Source organism: Gavialis gangeticus, unplaced genomic scaffold (genome assembly GCF_001723915.1).
Source record: "Gavialis gangeticus isolate Ggan-Ray unplaced genomic scaffold, GavGan_comp1, whole genome shotgun sequence".
Lineage (NCBI taxonomy): Eukaryota > Metazoa > Chordata > Crocodylia > Gavialidae > Gavialis > Gavialis gangeticus.
In genome coordinates, this window is record NW_017729032.1 from 171,279,267 (window position 1) to 171,297,292 (window position 18,026).

Sequence of the window (18,026 nt, forward strand, 5' to 3'; positions counted from 1 at the left end):
CGGGTTGGTCAGGGCTGGGGGCTGTTCTGCCCGCCTTGCCTCCAACTGGTACTGCTGAGGCTGTGCCGCAACGTGCCTCTCTGGGTGGGGTGGGAGGGCAGGAAGCTTCAGCTCTGAAGCAAAAGCCACTGGGCTCAGTTTTTCTCCCCTCACCTCCAGCTGTGGCTCCTGTTCCTGTCGCACCACACAGCACCGCCTCCCAAGGCATCCAGGAGCTGGAGTTGGAGCTCCATGTGTGGGCAGAAGCCATGGGGCTGAAGCTTCCCACTGTCCCACCCCACCCAGAGAGGCATGTTGTGGCACAGCCATGGCAGTGCCAGCTGGAGGCAAGGAGGGCAGAACAGCGCCCCCCAACCCTGGCCAACCCACAGCTGGTTGTGTGCCCGCAGCCCTGAGTGATGCACAGGGCAAGGGTGTGGCAGTGGGTCTATTGGCACCTCTGAGCTGGCCCAGAAAACCTGCTTCCCAGCTAGCCCTCGCCCATGCTGCTGGGTCAGGCTATCACACAGCCGCAGCTGGCTGGGAAGGGCCCTGCTCTCATGGGCTGGCCCCACAGGGTCCTTCCCAGCTGGCTGGCGCTCCATGGCAGCCCCAGCCAGCTTAAGTACAGGGAGCTGTGCAGCCCCAGTCTGAGTTGCAGCCCGTTAGGAAGGACCCAGCCCCGGATGCCCAGCCTGAGCTTGTCCCTCTGCCTCCACCCTCAGGAGCACTCGCAAGGCAGTTTGACTCAGGCCTGCAGCCCCAGCCACTGGCGAGGCAGGTGGATGGCAGTGATTATGCCAGTTGGCTCTAGCTATGCTCCCTTCTGTGCCGCTGGAGTGGGGAGGGGGAATGACTGACAGGAGCCATGGTTACCCAATGGGCGGGGTGAAAGAATAAATCCCCTTCCTGCTCTCTTTGCCTCAGGGGGCCATCCATCTGGCCATGCCCTGGCCCCTGCTCAGGGTAGAGAGGAGAGGGGAGGGGCCAGCCCTGCACTCTGAAGCAGACAGCACAGCCCTGCCCAGGGCTGCAAAGCATCTTGGATGCTGAGGGACTCTGATTTAACTTAAACCAGGAAGGGGTCTGGGATAGAAGTTGCATAAACCAGTTTGACCCAAATCAGTTCTGTCTGGTTCTACATTTAACCAGGCTTGTGTCAAACCAGTTTCGGCCCTTTTGAAACTGGTTTACGTGCACTAAACTTTTGTTCTGTTATAGGTTTAAACCAGTTTCTGATCACTTAAACTGGTTTATGTGTAACTGCTGTCTCTAGCCACAAGGGCCAGGCAGTGGAGAGGGGAAGGTGTGGAGAAATGCAGCTGAGCTGGGCGAAGCGAATAATTACTTCCTTGTAGAGTCTCCCAAGTGGGGGGTTGGGTAATAGCCAAGAAGGAAAGGGCCTAAGCCTCACACCTTGATTATCCACTCACACCTTGTGGCACCCTTCAAAAAATCTTGGCATCCCAGTGGAGAACCACTGATCTAGGTGCTATTCTGCTTCATATGTTAACTTTAAAACAATGTACCAGTTATGAAAAGGTGATTAGCATCATCCTTCAGTATAAGTCCTTCCTCATATGTCTACACCCTCGTACACAAGTACAGACATGAATTATCACTTTTGTAACTGTATACTGTTTTTTTTTCAGTGCCTGTGCAATCAATGTATTTGACTAATATGCCTGCAACAGAATTGTGACGTTTGTTGAAGACCTCCAGACCATGACCTCCTTGGTCAGCAGTTCTCACCTGCAACTAGCTGGCTTTGCTTTTGGTACAGTAGGCTGGATCTTATGCACAATTTCAATGGGACTTGTGGAATGGAGAGTGTGGCACGTGGACAACACCACCATCATCACCTCTGGTGTTGCATGGGTGGGAATTTGGAAAGTCTGCTTTATCAGTTACCTCCACATCTCCCCTGGTCTTAAAGAACAGTTCTGCCATAAATTCAACAATTCTGAGGCCTTCATTCCCCATGAAATTTATGTTGCTCAGGGCCTCTTGCTGACTGCCATGGTCATAGGTGCACTAGCACTGGGCTGTACTGTAATTGCTCTGAGGAATATTTATATGGGAATAGTTTACAAAAGTAAAATCTCCAGTTTTTTTCTAGCAGGTGGATTCTTGTACATAGTTGCTAGTCTTTGTGTTTTAGTTCCAGTGAGCTGGAATTTCTATGCTGTCACACATAACCAGAGTATCCCATTTCCTCCTTCTTACTACATGCCTTCTAGCCCAGAGGCACAGGAAGTTGGTGCTGCTATTCCTGTTGGAATCATATCTGCCATCCTGCTAATGATGAGTGGGACTTTTTCTCTCTCCTACAGATTTCCTGTGACTGCAAACATTACAGAGGAATCTTGATAGAAGAAAGGTGAATACTTCATAAAAGAAGGGGATATGATAAATAGAAGATGGGTGGTCAGTGGCAATGACACCAGGATTCCTCAAAAAGTTTGCGGAATTTGGTTCACTAGAAGGATCAGTAGTTCCCTGGTGTGGAACAGGTACTGATGGTTGGCGCAATGTGAATGCTTATCTATTTCCAACCAGTATAAAACAAAAATATTAGATTGAGCAATCTAATATTTTCATCTATCTATCTATCTATCTATCTATCTCTCTATCTATCTAATATTTTCATTATATAATAAAATATTAGATAGATAGAGAGATAGATAGATAGATAGATAGATAGGTAATTTGCAGTCCAGTGCCTTCATATTCAGGGCCTTTTCTGTCATTCCAGCCTGTAGTACCATTAGTATTTTGGGATTTAAACAAGAAGAATGGCAGTAAAAGCATGGTCAGTGCTTGTTCATGTCAAATGTTTAACCAAATAATTGTTGGGTGTTACCAAGTACTTACCACCACCAGTAATGGTTGACTTCTTGAGTTTTAACAATATTATTATTATTTAGATAGCTATCCCACACTATCCAGAAAGGCTCAGAGCATCTTACAATGTATTGTCTTCTGTCTGTGTGAACTTTATATTAGATTAATTTATTTTTAAAAATAGTGAAATAGTGAAATGTTTAATATGTACAAATAGCTGGTGTTGGCCCACTAATTTATCTCCTGCCATCATAAGGCACTTTGTGAAACTACACTTCTTTTAAGAGTGAAAGTCTCCAACAGGAAAGTTTTATAACTACCCGTGCATTCTGTCACATGGCAAGAATTCTAATTCACCGGGAAGTCAAACTCAATTTGAATACCATTACAGTTGTATCAAATGAGTCTCCAATGTATTGTCCCAAAGGGATCTTAGTACTTGGTCTTCTTTCTCTGTGGAGTGCATTTCTATAGCTGCAGTTTTCTGTTTATTTATTTGCATGACCATACATTGCTGCATGTGTGCGCCTGGAAGCAACTTTGTTCCAAACTCTGTATGAAAACAGCTGATCAAAACAGTCTGAAAAGATGTGTTTCTTGCACATTGACTTCACTGATACCAAATGGAATGCAAAAGAAGGACTCTTCAGTTACTATTATGGTACTAAAATTTCTCTGATGTCCACATCAGTCTTCTTTCTTCAGGAACTGGAATACAAAACTCTTGGTAGCCTGAAATCATCCAAACTCAACAACGCTAAAGGAAAAAACATAAAGAAAACTGTCCAAAACCTGATAATAAATCAAAGATGCGTGGAAGAAATCAGGGCTTGGGACGAATGGCTGAGTAGAATAGGAAGAGAACTATTATTGAGTCAAAATCCAAGAGGAGCACTGAATTTTCAAATAACTGTTGCAACAGTCCAGGGACTGTGAGTTCACAGTTTTAATTACCCCACATTTTGTAAAACACTCATGCAGTCAACAGTAAAAGACATAGAATGCCAACAGACCAGTTCTTCCTGATGGTGGTTATTTTGGGGGGGAAGTAGCTCTGCTTTGCGTCTCACTCCACATTTCTTAGGTAGAAAAGTGAAAATGACAAATGCAAATCCAACGTTTTGCAAACCTTCCTATATCCTCCTTCAAGGAAAAAGTGTAACAGTATCCACCTACCCCACCCTGCCTAATCTTCCTGCCTCCCTATTGCTTCAGGTTTCTTTTAGATGTTACCTCTATTTGGCAAGGTCTACCTCAGTTTTAATCATGCAAACATCACTGAATTCATTAGGCTAGGTTTTAAGTAGGAAAGAATTAGGTTCTTTGTCTGTCTTAGCCTGTCCTAGGAACTTAATGTCCATCTCCTCTACTGCTAGAAACAGGATTTTTTCTGGTAGCACTTTACCATCCTGCTGTTCTAGTTGGCAAAGCCTTCTGCTCTGTAACTTACACTACCTGGTATTATCTTTCTTGGTGGTATCTCTACAGCATACTTTTTTCTTTCTATTTTGTTTCTCCTATAGTAGTATACCTCCCTTGTCTCAAACTTTCAGTTTCATTCACTGTCTGTAATTATTTATTATTTATGCTATAATAGTATTTGACTCTATAAAGAACTTATAGATGGAGGTTGCATAAAATTGAAAGATTGGAGGTGAAACAGATATACAAGGTAATTTTGTAGCTCCTCATCTCATCTACTGTTAAATGTTCTAACCAACAGAGTTGTATTTATTTCATTGTAAATGTAACAAAGGAAACCATGTTCATCTATGTGCTGTGATGAGCTACAATCAAGGCCCAGGGCCCAAATAAATAATCAGGGTAGCCTAACCCAAAGCTGCAGGGAAATGGGCCCCACCTACAACAAGCTTTAAGCAGTTCCCTGGGCTCAGCCAGTCCTAACTGAGAAATCAAGGGAACCAATTCTGTAAGATCACATTTGCTCCAGCTTTTAAAAGCTGATGCTAGTCAATCGTACGTTGTCTGGGCAAAGGCTCTGGTGGTTACTCCTGACCACTGTGTGCTTCCTTGCCTTGTCACTGGATCTCTGCCCCTGAGTCCTGGCTCCTTCTAACTTTGGGTTAGGAACCTGGTTTACCTGGAATTCTGGTCTTGCCTCTGGGATTACTTGACTCCTGGCTCCCTGTGAACCCTGTCCCTGGCCTTTGCTGGATGATCAGGTGACCTTCCCAACTGCCCATATCCCATTCACTAACGTGCATTGTTTTTCATGCAATCAGTAAAACATGAACACTTGATGAAAAATGTCTTAGAACTTGAAAAGTAAAAATAAACTCTAATGCAAACTGTGTTGAGTGCAGTGTTCTAAAACATGTGTAACTCCAGTTGCATTCTCTAGCCTTTTTCATCACCTTATTGGGTAACATTTTGATTCACACCCTTCAGCTAAAACAAACCGAAACTTGAAGGAAATTTGTGGCTTTGTTAATAATTTTTTTTTATTTGGGGCCAATAGCATTCTTTTAGGTATGTTTAATGACAGGTAATGTGTAAGGCTAGGTACAGACATTCAAAAAGCCCAAGGCAGATTCGATCTAAGTTATATGGTTTTCTGTAAGCAGCATAGTTTAGATCAGTAGTAAACAGAATACACATTTGCATTTGATGAGAAAGGGAAAATCTTAGACCAGGTCCCACCTTTTTTTAAACCAGCCTATGCATGCTAAACATCTGTTCTGTTATGGATATAGGCTGGTTTTGTGTGCTGAGCTTCTCTTCTGTTACAGATATAGACTGGTTTCTGATCATTTATACCAATAAAAGAGTAATGTCAGTACCTGGCCTAGAAGTTCTGAGCTGAACATAAAGAGTAAAAATAGTCTATTCTACAATCAGATTTTGAATCTGCTTCAGGGTTCAGAGCACACATCCCAAGGCCTGTTGAAATCACTCCTCTAATACCTGAAAAGGTTACGTGTCAGACATTACACTGGGATAACCAAGGTCATACTAAATGTGAACGTGTGAATTTCTGAAACAGTATTTTGTCAAAACATTTGCAACATGTAAAGATGCATATATTGTCTCTGCATACAATTCAGATTCATATTCAGTAGTACCGTATTTATTGAAATATAAAACAGAGTTTTTTTCCCCTAGTCTGCATGGGGGGAAAAAGCCCATTGTATTACACTCATATACAAGGAAACCTCATTAAATACCTTGTCTATTGTTAAACTACTTCCAAAAGCAGCTCAGTAATGGTGACTACTTGTGAAATAGATTAAATGCAGCCGACATTGAACATGACTATAAAACACATGGCCCATATTGGACAAACATACTGATGCAAATCTACCACAAGGATAAATTAGTGCAGCCCATCTGAAAAAGATATGTTGTAGTGCCCACTGCTCAGCACTGACTCTTTTTAAAGTTATGGTGAGCCACTACATTGAATATATTTCAACTTTCTCTTCATTCCACCAGCTCAGCTGTGCCTTTTTTTCCTATTTGCAATGATTCTTGTTTCCTCACCAGCCTTAGATGTCTGGCAAACATCACCAAACAGAGCTCCAAACAGTTCAGCCAGAATCCCTCTGTCACTCCCTCTCTTAGCCTGTTGTATATGATTAGTGTGGCTCTGCCCTCCATGGGGTGTAGCCAGACCAGGTTGCCCCCATCTGCATATAAAATTTTGAAGGATCCCAGGACTTACGGTAAGAACATCTGGTTCCAGTCATGATTGGGGGGCTAATTAGCACATGGATTCTTTGTGGTAGGTAACTGGAGTACACACACATATTAAGCAGTGCTGAGCTATGGGGTCAGTATGATTTGACATGCTATTAATTCTCCTGGGGTCCAGCCTAATGACCATGGATTTCCATTTGCCATGGAAAGTTTTCCATTTGCCATGGAAAGATGAATATTTTCTCCTTTAAAGGAGAAAAACATGGGAAATTGTTTGTTTCCCTTTGCAGGCTGGCAGAATTCCAGGAGCTGAGGGAAGTGGGACACAAGGGGCACCGTGTGCATGTATGTGCACGCACACATGCATGTGGCCAGCAATACAGCCAGGCAGTGGTGATCAGCTCCTCCAGCTTCCTGCAACTTAGTCCTGGGGGGGAGGTGGCATAGGTGATGCAGGGGTCTTGAGGGCAGATTGAGGCCCCTCACAGTGAAGAAGGGAGTGGGGCAGGGTTGGTGACTGGGGCTGGGGGTGCTGCAATGCTGGGGCAGTACATGGGGCCTGGGGCCCAGGACCCAGGGCAGGAGCTAAAATGTATGGCCATGGGGCCTGGCTGGGGGAGTCAAGAGGGAACAATGGGTGGCTTATCTGGGGGGTCAGTGTGGAGGCTTGCTCCCTACCACTGCATGCACTCCCGGGGAGGGGGGTATGGGGAGCACATGCCCCCCCACAATTTGTGTCTGGGGCAGGGAAAGATGTGGGCTGCCCACTGAGGGGATCTAGGCTCCCTGCCCTGCTGCCTTCCCCCTGAGGGAAGGCCTCTGCAGCCCTGTGGGTGAGACCCAGTGTGGGTGCATGGAGTGGTGTTGGAAGGCTCAGTGCTGCCACTGTCAGGAATCCTGCGCCAGCCGCATTGCCTTAGCAGGGTGCCCCCTGCCTGCCTGGCAACAGTGTGGGGGGTGGGGGGTCACACAACTCTGCATTGCTGATACCCCAGCCCCTGCTACTGCCAGGTGGGCAGGGGGCACCTTCCCATGATGGTGTGCCTAGCACTGGGGTCCTGATGGTGGCGGTAGAAGAACCAAGCCTTTATTCCCTCCCATGTTGGGTCCCACCCACTGAACTATGGAGGCCCATAGAGGGAGAGAAGCAGGGCAGAGAGCCCCTCAGCAGGCAGCCCACATCCTTCCCCTCCCCCCATGGGCTCTGCTTGGCTTCAGTCTAGCTGTATTGCATGTGTGGGAGGGAGCCGGGCTCTGGGCTCCACTCCAGCTGCAGCAGCCACAGCTTCCTACATGTGGCAGCCAAGGCTGAGGGGCTGCGGGGGGGGGGGGTGCTGAGGGCTGCAGGCCCTTCCCTGGTCCCATAGCCATAGCAGCTGGGGGCTCCCTCCAGCAGGGCTAGGGGGAGCAGGGGGCTGTGGATCAGGAGTGAGGGGCAACAACAGGGCCAGGGGGTTATGCATTGGGAGTGAAGGGCACTGGAAGGGCCAGGGGGCTGCAAGTTGGGAGTGTGGGGTACCAGCACGGTTGGGGTGGGCTTTGGCTTGGGAGTGAGGGGCAATGGGAGGGGCAGGGTGTCGGCATATCGGGGCTGCTCAGTGCCACATCTGGGGAGGGGACTGCTGCAATTACATCCACGTCCTGGTGAGTGAAGTGTGTGGGAGGTCTGATTTTCTATGATAAAAAGAACAAAATCAAATACTAAAATATACAGGTATTTAGAATCTATTTTACTACAATGATTCAGGAACTGGTAGGCTTCCAAACTGGTTTAAAATTGTAAATATATCAATAAAACATTCTGTTGAACTGGTGTGTGTACACACACACACACACACACACACACACACACACAGAGTGGCATTTCATTTTGAACATGGAAAAATGCAGATTGGGATGTTTTAATCAGAGAATTCTTTTTATTAAAGAATTTTTTATTTTTAAACAAAGAAAACCAGGATCCCCACTAATGACCTATATGGTAAAACTTAAATCTTTTGACTTAGGACTAATATTATGCATAATTTGTACAATATGTGAGTAAGTAAAAAAGTGCTACTTAAAAGTATGTTTGTGGTGCCTGTTCTAAAAGCTTTTAAAAAGCTAAAATGCATCAATTCTAGATGAGCTAAGTATGAGTATCCAAAGTAATATGTCTCTACACAAATTACTATAGGCATGTTTATTTCAAGATCAATGTTTTCAGATTTGCTCCTCACTTCCGTGTGCACAGGGAAAGCAGTCTGACACTAAGGACGGAGGGGAAGGGGCTGCAGGGAGAAGAAGTTGCGGAGGCAATAAGCAAGTGAGGAACCTGACCCCAGCCCAGGTTTATTTTTCCTGCTGCAGCAGTGGGAAGTGGGTAAATTCAGGGCAAACCACCAATAATTAGATTCTATACCCGGAAAATTTTAACCAATTTATAAATTTTCCCTATATAGAATCTAATTATTGAGGCGTCACCTTATGAACAGGATTGTTTATATTTGAGTAAATACAGTAATAGCAACATTAGTGTTACTGCCCTTTTATATACATTAATGTGTATGTCTCTAGTCAAATACCATATGGTGTCAAGATTTTCAATTCTTCCCATAACTGAAACTGTTACATGAAATAATGACTTCCATTGGCTTCAATGAGGCCAGGCTTTTCACCCAAAATTTTGAAAAAAGGATGTGTGTTCATTAAGTTTAAGAGTTTGGTATTGGTGGACATTGAAACCCTTCTTAGTTAATGAAACTATCTCATCTACAGTGTAAACTTTAACATTTCTACTGAACTCAGCAATGAGCTATAGGTTCCAGCATGTCTAAAAATGGTCTCCTCCTAGTCTTGGTTTATGCTCATGTCCAGTCTTGTTTATTTTTCTGAGCTTTTTGTGAATTGTGGCTTGTGATTGGCTCATCTGTCTTAAGTTTTCATTGTTTAATGTCTGTTTATGGGAATTCTAGAGATTTTCTTTTAAATGCGTAATAAATTACATCTTTATATACATACAAATAAAGATGATGAATAATCTCCCTTTTACAAAGATAATAAGCTGACATTTTATGATACTGACTTGTCTGCAACATTTGCCTCAGCTGACTATTTACCAACTCTTAACATAGTTTTATAGAAAGATGCCAATTACTAATTTCTCAGCAGTGAGTGTTCAAAAATGGATCATATTAAGAAGCCATTATGTGTTATGGGATCATGCTGAGATTTTCTTCTAGGATTAATGTCTGACTGATAGACAGTTGTATACTTGGAAATTATCTTGTTCTAAAAGAAAACAAGAGCCATTCCAACCTGTATCTGAACTGCAGCGGTAGAATGGTAGCCTGGATTTGCTCTAGATCATGGGTGGGCAATTATTTTGGCTCATGGGCCACATAGGCACTTTTGGGAAGTTGTTGCAGGCTGATTGGCATCCTCCCTCCCATAACAGCTCACCAAACCCAGAGCCTATGTGCCCTATGGCTCCTCCCCACCACTGCTGACACTAGTGCCTATCAGCAGCTAAGCGCACAGCTCTGTCCCCGGTCCACCCCGTGCGCACTCAAGACTTGCCCCGGTTGGTGTAGACCAGCTCTGGACCAGCTGGGACTCATGCACACATCTCTGACCCCAGCCCTGACACTCCCCCTGCCTCCTCTGGACCAGCCTGCTCATAATGAGCAGAGGTGGTGGCCAGGCAGAGGCTGCTACTGGGCACAGGGGGAAAGCAGCCCTCTTGCCACTGCCAGGCCCTTTTTACTGTGACTTCCTAGATTCTGCACCCAGGCTGCCCTGTGGTTTCTCTTTGCTGCCACCCCTGCCTCGTTGGGCAGCTGGGAGGTGGCACAGGTGGCATTGGTGATGGTAGTGGAGAGGGGCTGTAGGGCAGCCAGAGCACAGGTTCCAAGTGGTTGCAGCAAGATGGGCCTGGCAGCAGTGATGGGGAGGTGGCCACTTTTCCCTCACATCCAGCAACAGCTTCTGTTTGGCTGCCACCACAGCTTGTACCACCACTCATCACGGGCTGGCATGTCCAGAGGAGGCCCAGGGTGGCCCAGGGCTGGGGCTGTACATGTAAATTCCAGCTGGTCCACTCTGGTCAGTGTGGGTGCAGGATGGGGCAAGCCTGGGCTGGGGCTATGCGCCCAGGTCCCCATTAGACTCCGTGAGGCTGGGGCCACCACCAGTGGCAGCTGGAAGGAGCCACTGCCCCCTGGGCTCCCTAGAAATGGAGTTCGGTTGCAGAGCTGCCCCAGCCCTGCTACACATCTGGGAGTGGTGGGATGTGCCACAGGCTGGATGGTGCCTGAGCCAGGCAGGACCAAGGGACCCACCGCGGGCTGGACAAAGTCCCTCTGGAAGCCAAATCTGGCCTATGGGCCATATTTTCCCCACCCCTGCTCTTGGTGTAAGTACTGGGGAATTGGTAGGCTTGCCTAGTGGGTGGGCCAACAGGGGGTGGGGCTACAAACAGGAGCTGAGGTCCGAGTTACCAAAACCAAGGTGGGGGGGAGAATCCCAGAGTCAGAGGCCAGGTCATGGCCCAAGTCAGAGTTCTTGGAGTCTGGGAGTCAGACAGTTCAGTAGCAGACCTGAGAGAGGTCAGAAAGTAGAAAAACAGAAAGCACAAGATCCCAAAAGATTTACCACAGCAGGCTTTCAAGTGGAAGTACTGGCTACTCCAGACTGCTGTCAGAGATAACTTAAATGGGGAGCTCTCTTGCTATCCCCAGCAGCCCATCAGGAGGCCACAGCAGTAGCCATTTGTTTTATCAACCAGGGTGGGGATGCCTGCTAGGGAGTCTAGCAGGTTTGGCCAGCTAGGTATTTAGGGTGCAGACAGAAGTGACAATTTTTGCCTGATCTGGCCACAGAAAGCAGTTTATAGATGTGACCAAACACAAGTGCATGGGTGCAAATAGCTTTAAAAAAGGCTGATCAGGTGAAAATCTGACCCCCCGTTGCATGAGGTATCAGATAAAGACATTTCAAAATGTAGCATCTTTCATAACTTGTGTTTGTGGAGCTCCCAGCCTGTTACTGTTTTCAGAATGGAACAGGGGAAAGGAAGTGGGGAGAGTTCAGTCTGGGAGGTTTTCAGCCCCCTGAAGGGTGAGGCAGGTATACTGGAGCCCTCTTGACATGCAGGGGGCTCCCATTCACCTTCAGCACCTGCTGGGGAGCTCCCTCAGTTGCCTTTTCCCCCCAACTCCCATTCTGAAAACAGTGAGCACTGGGCACTGGCAAAACCCTTTGCAAAAATCATTCTGAGTTACAGCTGGAAGCTGCACTTCTGTCTGCAGCCTTTGTCCTTCCAGGCTGGCCTGTCTGTTAGGGCCCCTGACAGTAGGTAATAAAAACATGTTTGAGTCAACAATTTTTTCAGTAGGTCTACCTTCCCTGCTGATAACCATCAGTACTCTGATTTCATACAGTCTGAGGAAGACATTTCTTTGCTCTCACCCAGACGGTGGTACATTTGTGTACTGCAGTTGTTCTGGTAGCTGTTCTGGATAGCAGAAGTTTCACAGAACAAAGCTATCCAACTTGCAGCCATGATCTGTAGGTGGCCTGAGCGGAGTTAACATGTGGCCTCCAGGAGTTAACACGTTGGCTACTGTTCCCGCTCCTCCCTTTGCCCCTGTTGCTACAGCAGCTGGGGTCTCCAGCCTCTCCCCCTGCCTCCAGCTTCTGCTTCCTGACATTTTCTGAGGCTGCTTCTGTTCTTCTGTCTCTGTTGTTCTATTTTTCCTGCTGCTCTTTGGTAATATGAACTCCATAGAAACTTAGAAAGCTTTTGTTGCAGTGTAGGCATTTGATTCACCCCATCAGAAATTCACCAAAAATTTCTTTATTAATTCAATCCAGAGGCTAGTAACATCTATATTGTAGTGTTTGAGTGATGTTGAATCCATGATGTTACTTGAAATGAGTGTTTTAGAATGCTATAACAATGTCAATTATATATGTCAATTATAATGTTAATTACATATGGCAATGTTACAGCGTTTATATAGGTTATTGCGTCCACACGGTAGTTACAGCTGTAAGCAGCTGATCAGAATGCATACACCTGGGCTAGGGAGGGAAAAATTCTAGCAGAACCATGCTTTGGTAGATCCAGGGCAAAAAACCATTTTCCCTTGCTCTGTTTTAGCCCATCAGATTTCTCATTTTTAGCCTGAGGCATCTGCTGTCCAGAAACTGATGAGCTCTAGCTCGAAACTCCCATATACATGCCTATCTTATTTTTCCACAAACACAAACCTCCTCAGCTTTCTTTGTTTACTCATAATCCATACTTGCCAGAGCAGTGATTAACAAAGACATACTGGAACCAAGGGGTTGACATCTTCTTGTCTTTGTCTAATTCTTAGTATCTTCTGCCATGATATAGCATTTTAATGGTCTCTTTGTCTTTCTCTTTGCTGAAGCCATGTAGATCCATGATTGCATGTAAGAGATACTGAAACTTACCATCAGATATTATATTTCCTTAACATATTACAGCATGATCCTTACATAAGGACTTAAAAAAAAAAGTTATGGGACTATTCTTAGGGCTTAATCCAGGGTTTCCTTTTCAAGGAAGACTTGAAATGCCATATGCAAGTTTTAAAAATATTCCTAATAAAGAGATTTACTTTTAAAATATCTACCTCCTTTAGTCTTTATCTGTAATTTGATATTAGAATAATGTGTCTGAGGAAACGTGTTCTCTTAAAATACAAACCACAGCATATGAATATTAAAGACAACCAGTAGAGTCATATTTTATAAGACAATATACTTTTTTTTAAAAAAATGGCTAGGTATCCTTACATTAATATCCACAACAATACTGCTGGACCAGCATCCACCCATGAAGCCATTTTTTCTAAACAAAAAGATATTCCCGTTCTTCTGCTAGACGGGTCTAATCCTATGCTTCTTATTCCTGAGCATCAGACGTAGAATTGGTTGGGACCTCAAGTGTCATCTAGTCCAAACCTGAAAGTGGAATATTTTGGTGGTTAGATTGCTAGCTGTGGACTTGCAGATCTAAATTAACTTTCCTGTGTCTCTACTGACTTCCTGTGTGAACTAGGGCAGCATGCTGAATTGTTAACAGTTATTTAGGGATGTGAAGATGCTGCTAGGCACCTACTAGGTGCCTACACCTTTGAAATTTGAAACCTTGACACCAGGACTTTGGTTTCTTAGCTGTACAATGAGAAGAATGTCACTTCCCCATCTCACAGAGTGTTGTGAGGGTATCTCCATGAAAGGCTATTTGCAGCTCAGGTTGTAATGGGAGCCCTGAAAGTCATTAAGACCAATCTGTAGGATCTATACTGGCCATCCCTTATCACCCCAAAGCCAAGCTAAGTGATGAAGATTGGTTTCTATATGGAAAGCACTATGCTATGTTTACCAATAGTAGTGAACCACAAATACAGGAGAGGACTGTAGACAGTTAAAAGAGGAGCAGAGAAGAAAGGGAATGGAGGGGAAGAGACAACAGACACCTGGGTGCTATAGCAGTACCAAAAATAAAGAACAGCGATATTGCAAGAGGTTGGACAAGAGATTTTGGTGTGGCTGGTGGGATCCCAGCTCCCTACAGCTGACTTCCCTCTGCACCTCCAATGGGCACAGAACATGGTGGGATAGTTGCCATGACACCCAATGCAAGCCCAAGCACAGTGGCACCCCCACACCAGAGACACATCCTAAAGGCCAGTCAAAAGCCCCTTTCTGGCTCTAATCCCAAGTCCCTGAAGTGTTATATGCCCACAAATGATCCTGAACAAGAAAAAGAGAGCTGAAGGCCTGGGCCTAAAAGTAAGGAGAATCCTCAAATGCCTGAGAGCAGTAGGAAATGAGGATGGTGCCCCTAAGATTAGATTGAAAAGGCCTGACGCTTTTGAATATGCAATGAAGTTGTTTCAGTGGAACAGCATGAGCTGTGGGCAGAATTTGTCTTTATTTATCCTGAGCAGAAATGAGGCAAGGAAAAGGTAAATACAGAGTATAGCCTGTATACCGCAAGGTGGGGATATTTTTAACATAAACAAATATTTTTTTAACCCGTGCAATATATATGTGCCATATTGTAAATATGCTGCCTTTTGCAAATAAGGAAAATGTGACTGCTAAAGTGAAAATACAACATATTAAGTGTAGCAGTGCTCAACCTTCCCCCTACCGTGCCACAGGTCAAATGGGCAGTGCCCTGTCTGTCCGTGGGCCAGAAGCTGCCAGTGGTGCCAATCCGGCACCAGGGTGGGCATGCTGAGTACCATCCAGCCATACATAGGGGGATGAAGAGGAAACAGTCTAGTCACACCCCAGCACCACAGGGGAAGGGACAGGGTCGGGCCCCAACCTGGTCCTGTGGGGTAAAGGAGCATGTCGCGGCTCCACAGGGGAAAGAGCACATGGCTTGGCCCTGTGGAGCATGGGGTCATGCCCAGCCCCAAACCGACCCTGTGTGGGGAAGAGGCATGGCCCAGCTCCACAGGGAAAGGGGATGTGGCTTGACCTCACAGGGGACTGGGCATGGCCTGCCCCCAGACCAGCCCTGTAGGGAGGAGGAAGAGAGGGAGGGCATGGCCATGCTCTGATTCATAGTTTCATAGTTTCATAGCCTTTCATTCAGATGCAGGGAAGGAGAGATGCCTGGCCCTGACCAGGCACATAGGGCTTGGGGTTTGGGAATTTGGTGGGGTGACCATATTAATGGCTCCCCTACCACCAAATTTATCATCCCAAGGGTAGCTCCATGAGCTAGATGTGGCTGCATTTGGCCCACAGGCTGGAGGCTGAACAACCTTGAGATAGAGCAGTATTCAGAGGAATGTGGGGTGAAGGGCAGAGGCTAGAGCATTCAGGCAAAAACCAAGGGTAGACAGGGAGAATTTGAGGGATAAAAGTTTGCCAGGAAAGGAGGTCATAAAGCACCAGTGGGAACAGGAGACCATGAAGGGGAATGGAAAGAGAAGGTGAATGTGGTACAGAAAAGGAAATGGAAAGGTGATGGGTAAGAAGGATCTGCGAGGAAGATGATATAAATAAGGACAGGGATGGGGATGGGGATGGGGATGGGGATGGGAAGGGAGAGACTGGCAGTTCTTTCATACTGGAGTTTAGGAGACGATGCAACCTATCTAGAGCCTCACAGTTTTGTGTATGCATTTAGGATTGAATGTTGACCTTGAAATGATCGCTCAGGTTGTGGAGGGACAGCTTCTCCTTAAGTGTTCACAAACCAAAAGCAAATATAACATGAAAGGTACATACAATGAGATTTTAATTAGCTGGGTGGCTAATTTAATTTTTATTACAGTATTTAATTGGAATGCTTGGGGTGCCATTACAGCATAGAGAAAATCAGATGTGTAACAAACAGGGCTTGTGCCCTGGGCAAACCCTATGGAGACGTAGGAGGTCTGAGAGTGGGGTTAGTAGGGAAGGTGTCACAGGAATCTTACCTATGCTGGGGCTCAAAGCAGTTCCCTGCTGTTGTTGCTACTGACACCAGTACTACCACTACAGCCACCTCCTCCATTGTTGCTCCTAGCAGGAGGTGGTAACCACATACCAGCTATTACTGCTGCAAGAGCAGCAATGTGGGGCTGCTTCTGCTGCCAACATGCTGACTCTGCAGAAGTGGAGGGTAATTCAATTGCCCCTTCCAAGTTGGTGCCCTCTCGCCCACCCCAAGCCTCTGTACTGTTGAAAGTATATGCAACAGTAGATTTGTGTCTATGACACTTGCATGCCTCTTTTACAAAATACATTAAATATTTTACAAAACAGATGAACTTTATTTCTCCCTGTGCTTCTACTAGTGTATTTTTCCCTACTGGCTGTACTATGGTCTTATATGGTCACTGCTAATGGAAACCTCTCTCTGAAACTTGTCTTTGGTCCTTAGGGATTTTTATTTTTTAAGTGGATGATCCTGTGCTTGCCCTGGCACTTTTTTTTTCTCCCTGAAAATATTATTTCATTTACCTGGCTTCCAGCTGGCTATACTATCTTTCATGTAGAAGCCTAATGCTCAGTTTTGTAGCAATAAAAACGTAATTCATTGTTAATGAAAGATCTTTTATATTTTGTGTTCTGCTCCTGAAGAACCAGCAGAGGGAGTACACATGAATACATCTTTTAATCCTAAAGCAGTGATTGTCAACTTGTTTTAGATGCAAAGCACCTCTCGAAAAATATCAGCTCTTAGCTTTCACTCATTTCTTGACTACAGAAAAATAATAGAGCAATTCCTTCATTGCAAATAACTCAGAAAGACCATAGCAATGAGAATGTGTTTGATATTAGGGATTCATATTTAAAATCTCTGAATTATCTTGTGACTCATGTAGGTGTTTCCAAATCTAACTGCACTACTATTGTGTGGTAACACATGACATCCTTAAAAGTATCTCACAGCATCTCCGGGGTGTCACAGCACCCTGGTTGAGAATTACTGTCCTAGAAAGATTCAGTGATAATGTTAGTGAGCAAACAAGAAAGCTACAAATCGCAAGGAAAAAAAAAAGATTAGTGTTCTTTACAGCTAACACCAAATTAAACTGATGTGACCAAATGAAAAAAAGACAAATTAACATGTTTTGCTCCGTCTCTGAAAGTGGCTTCGCAAGTAACAAGGATTTTATGCCACTTGGATGGGTTGGTTTGGGTGACTGCCACTAGCCTGTTATATGTTCCTTCATATGTCATTAAAACCTTCTGTGTCTCCAGATCCCCATCTTTGAAATGACAATAATGCTTACTTTGGGCAAAGAAGGTTCGTTGCATGGTTCATTACTGTTTGTAAAGTGCTTGGAAAATGCTGAATGTGATATGCATTCTAAGGATTCCACTAAAACCTGCAGCCTTTAAAATACTTGACATTAAACTCTTGCAATAGGGGTGCAAAGTGCTTCACTGTTTCTAAGTACTAACAATAGGGTTCTATGGCATCACAGCTAGTGGTTTGTACATAGCTCAACAACTCTAGCATACTACTCATTTAGCTACTTGCAGTAGCTAAACCAGAAACAAGAAAGAACCGGTGCACAAGAACTAGTTTTATCTTCACAGTTTGCAATTTCCTATATATAAAGAACACCCTAAATTAGTCTATGTTGAACTACTTTCTTATTAAAGCAAACAACAGCAAAAAAAAAACTCCCAAAACATTCTCTGAAGTTTGTGAATTCTGGTTAGTTGTTTGCTTTTATTGTTTGCTCATCACTAGTAAAGGAATGTAAGTCTTACTGTGTAGTTAGGGGATCTTTCCCCTCTCTATCCCTTTCAGCCCCTATTTAGCAGGGGATAGACTATTTTGAGGGAAGGGAAAATCCAATCGTATACAGTTTAGTTCTTTAATAAAAAAAGAAAGGGAAATAAAAAAAATAAATAATTGGTTCTTGAACTGGGACTGTTGTGAAAGTATGGGAACAAAAAGGGATTTGTCCAGAGAACACTTTTGACTAAGGAATTTTCTACCATCAGGTAAGTTATGGCTGCATCTACACAGGACACTGATTGCTCAGTAGCACACAGGATGCCAACTA

The 18,026-nt window shown here is 44.9% G+C and overlaps 1 protein-coding gene across 1 annotated transcript; it reads left to right on the forward strand.

The window, feature by feature from the left end:
- Window positions 1–1,704: 1,704 nt before the first annotated feature.
- Window positions 1,705–17,349, forward strand: CLDN34 (claudin 34). The gene is made up of 3 exons (XM_019523855.1): window positions 1,705–2,313; window positions 6,432–6,446; window positions 17,209–17,349. Exons 1-3 carry the CDS (start codon window positions 1,705–1,707, stop codon window positions 17,347–17,349), a joined length of 765 nt encoding a protein of 254 aa, XP_019379400.1.
- The last annotated feature ends 677 nt before the right edge of the window (window positions 17,350–18,026 follow it).

Bases quoted from the DNA above. Each gene is read 5' to 3' on its own strand.
- CLDN34 (XM_019523855.1), top strand. From the start codon at position 1,705: ATGACCTCCTTGGTCAGCAGTTCTCACCTGCAACTAGCTGGCTTTGCT.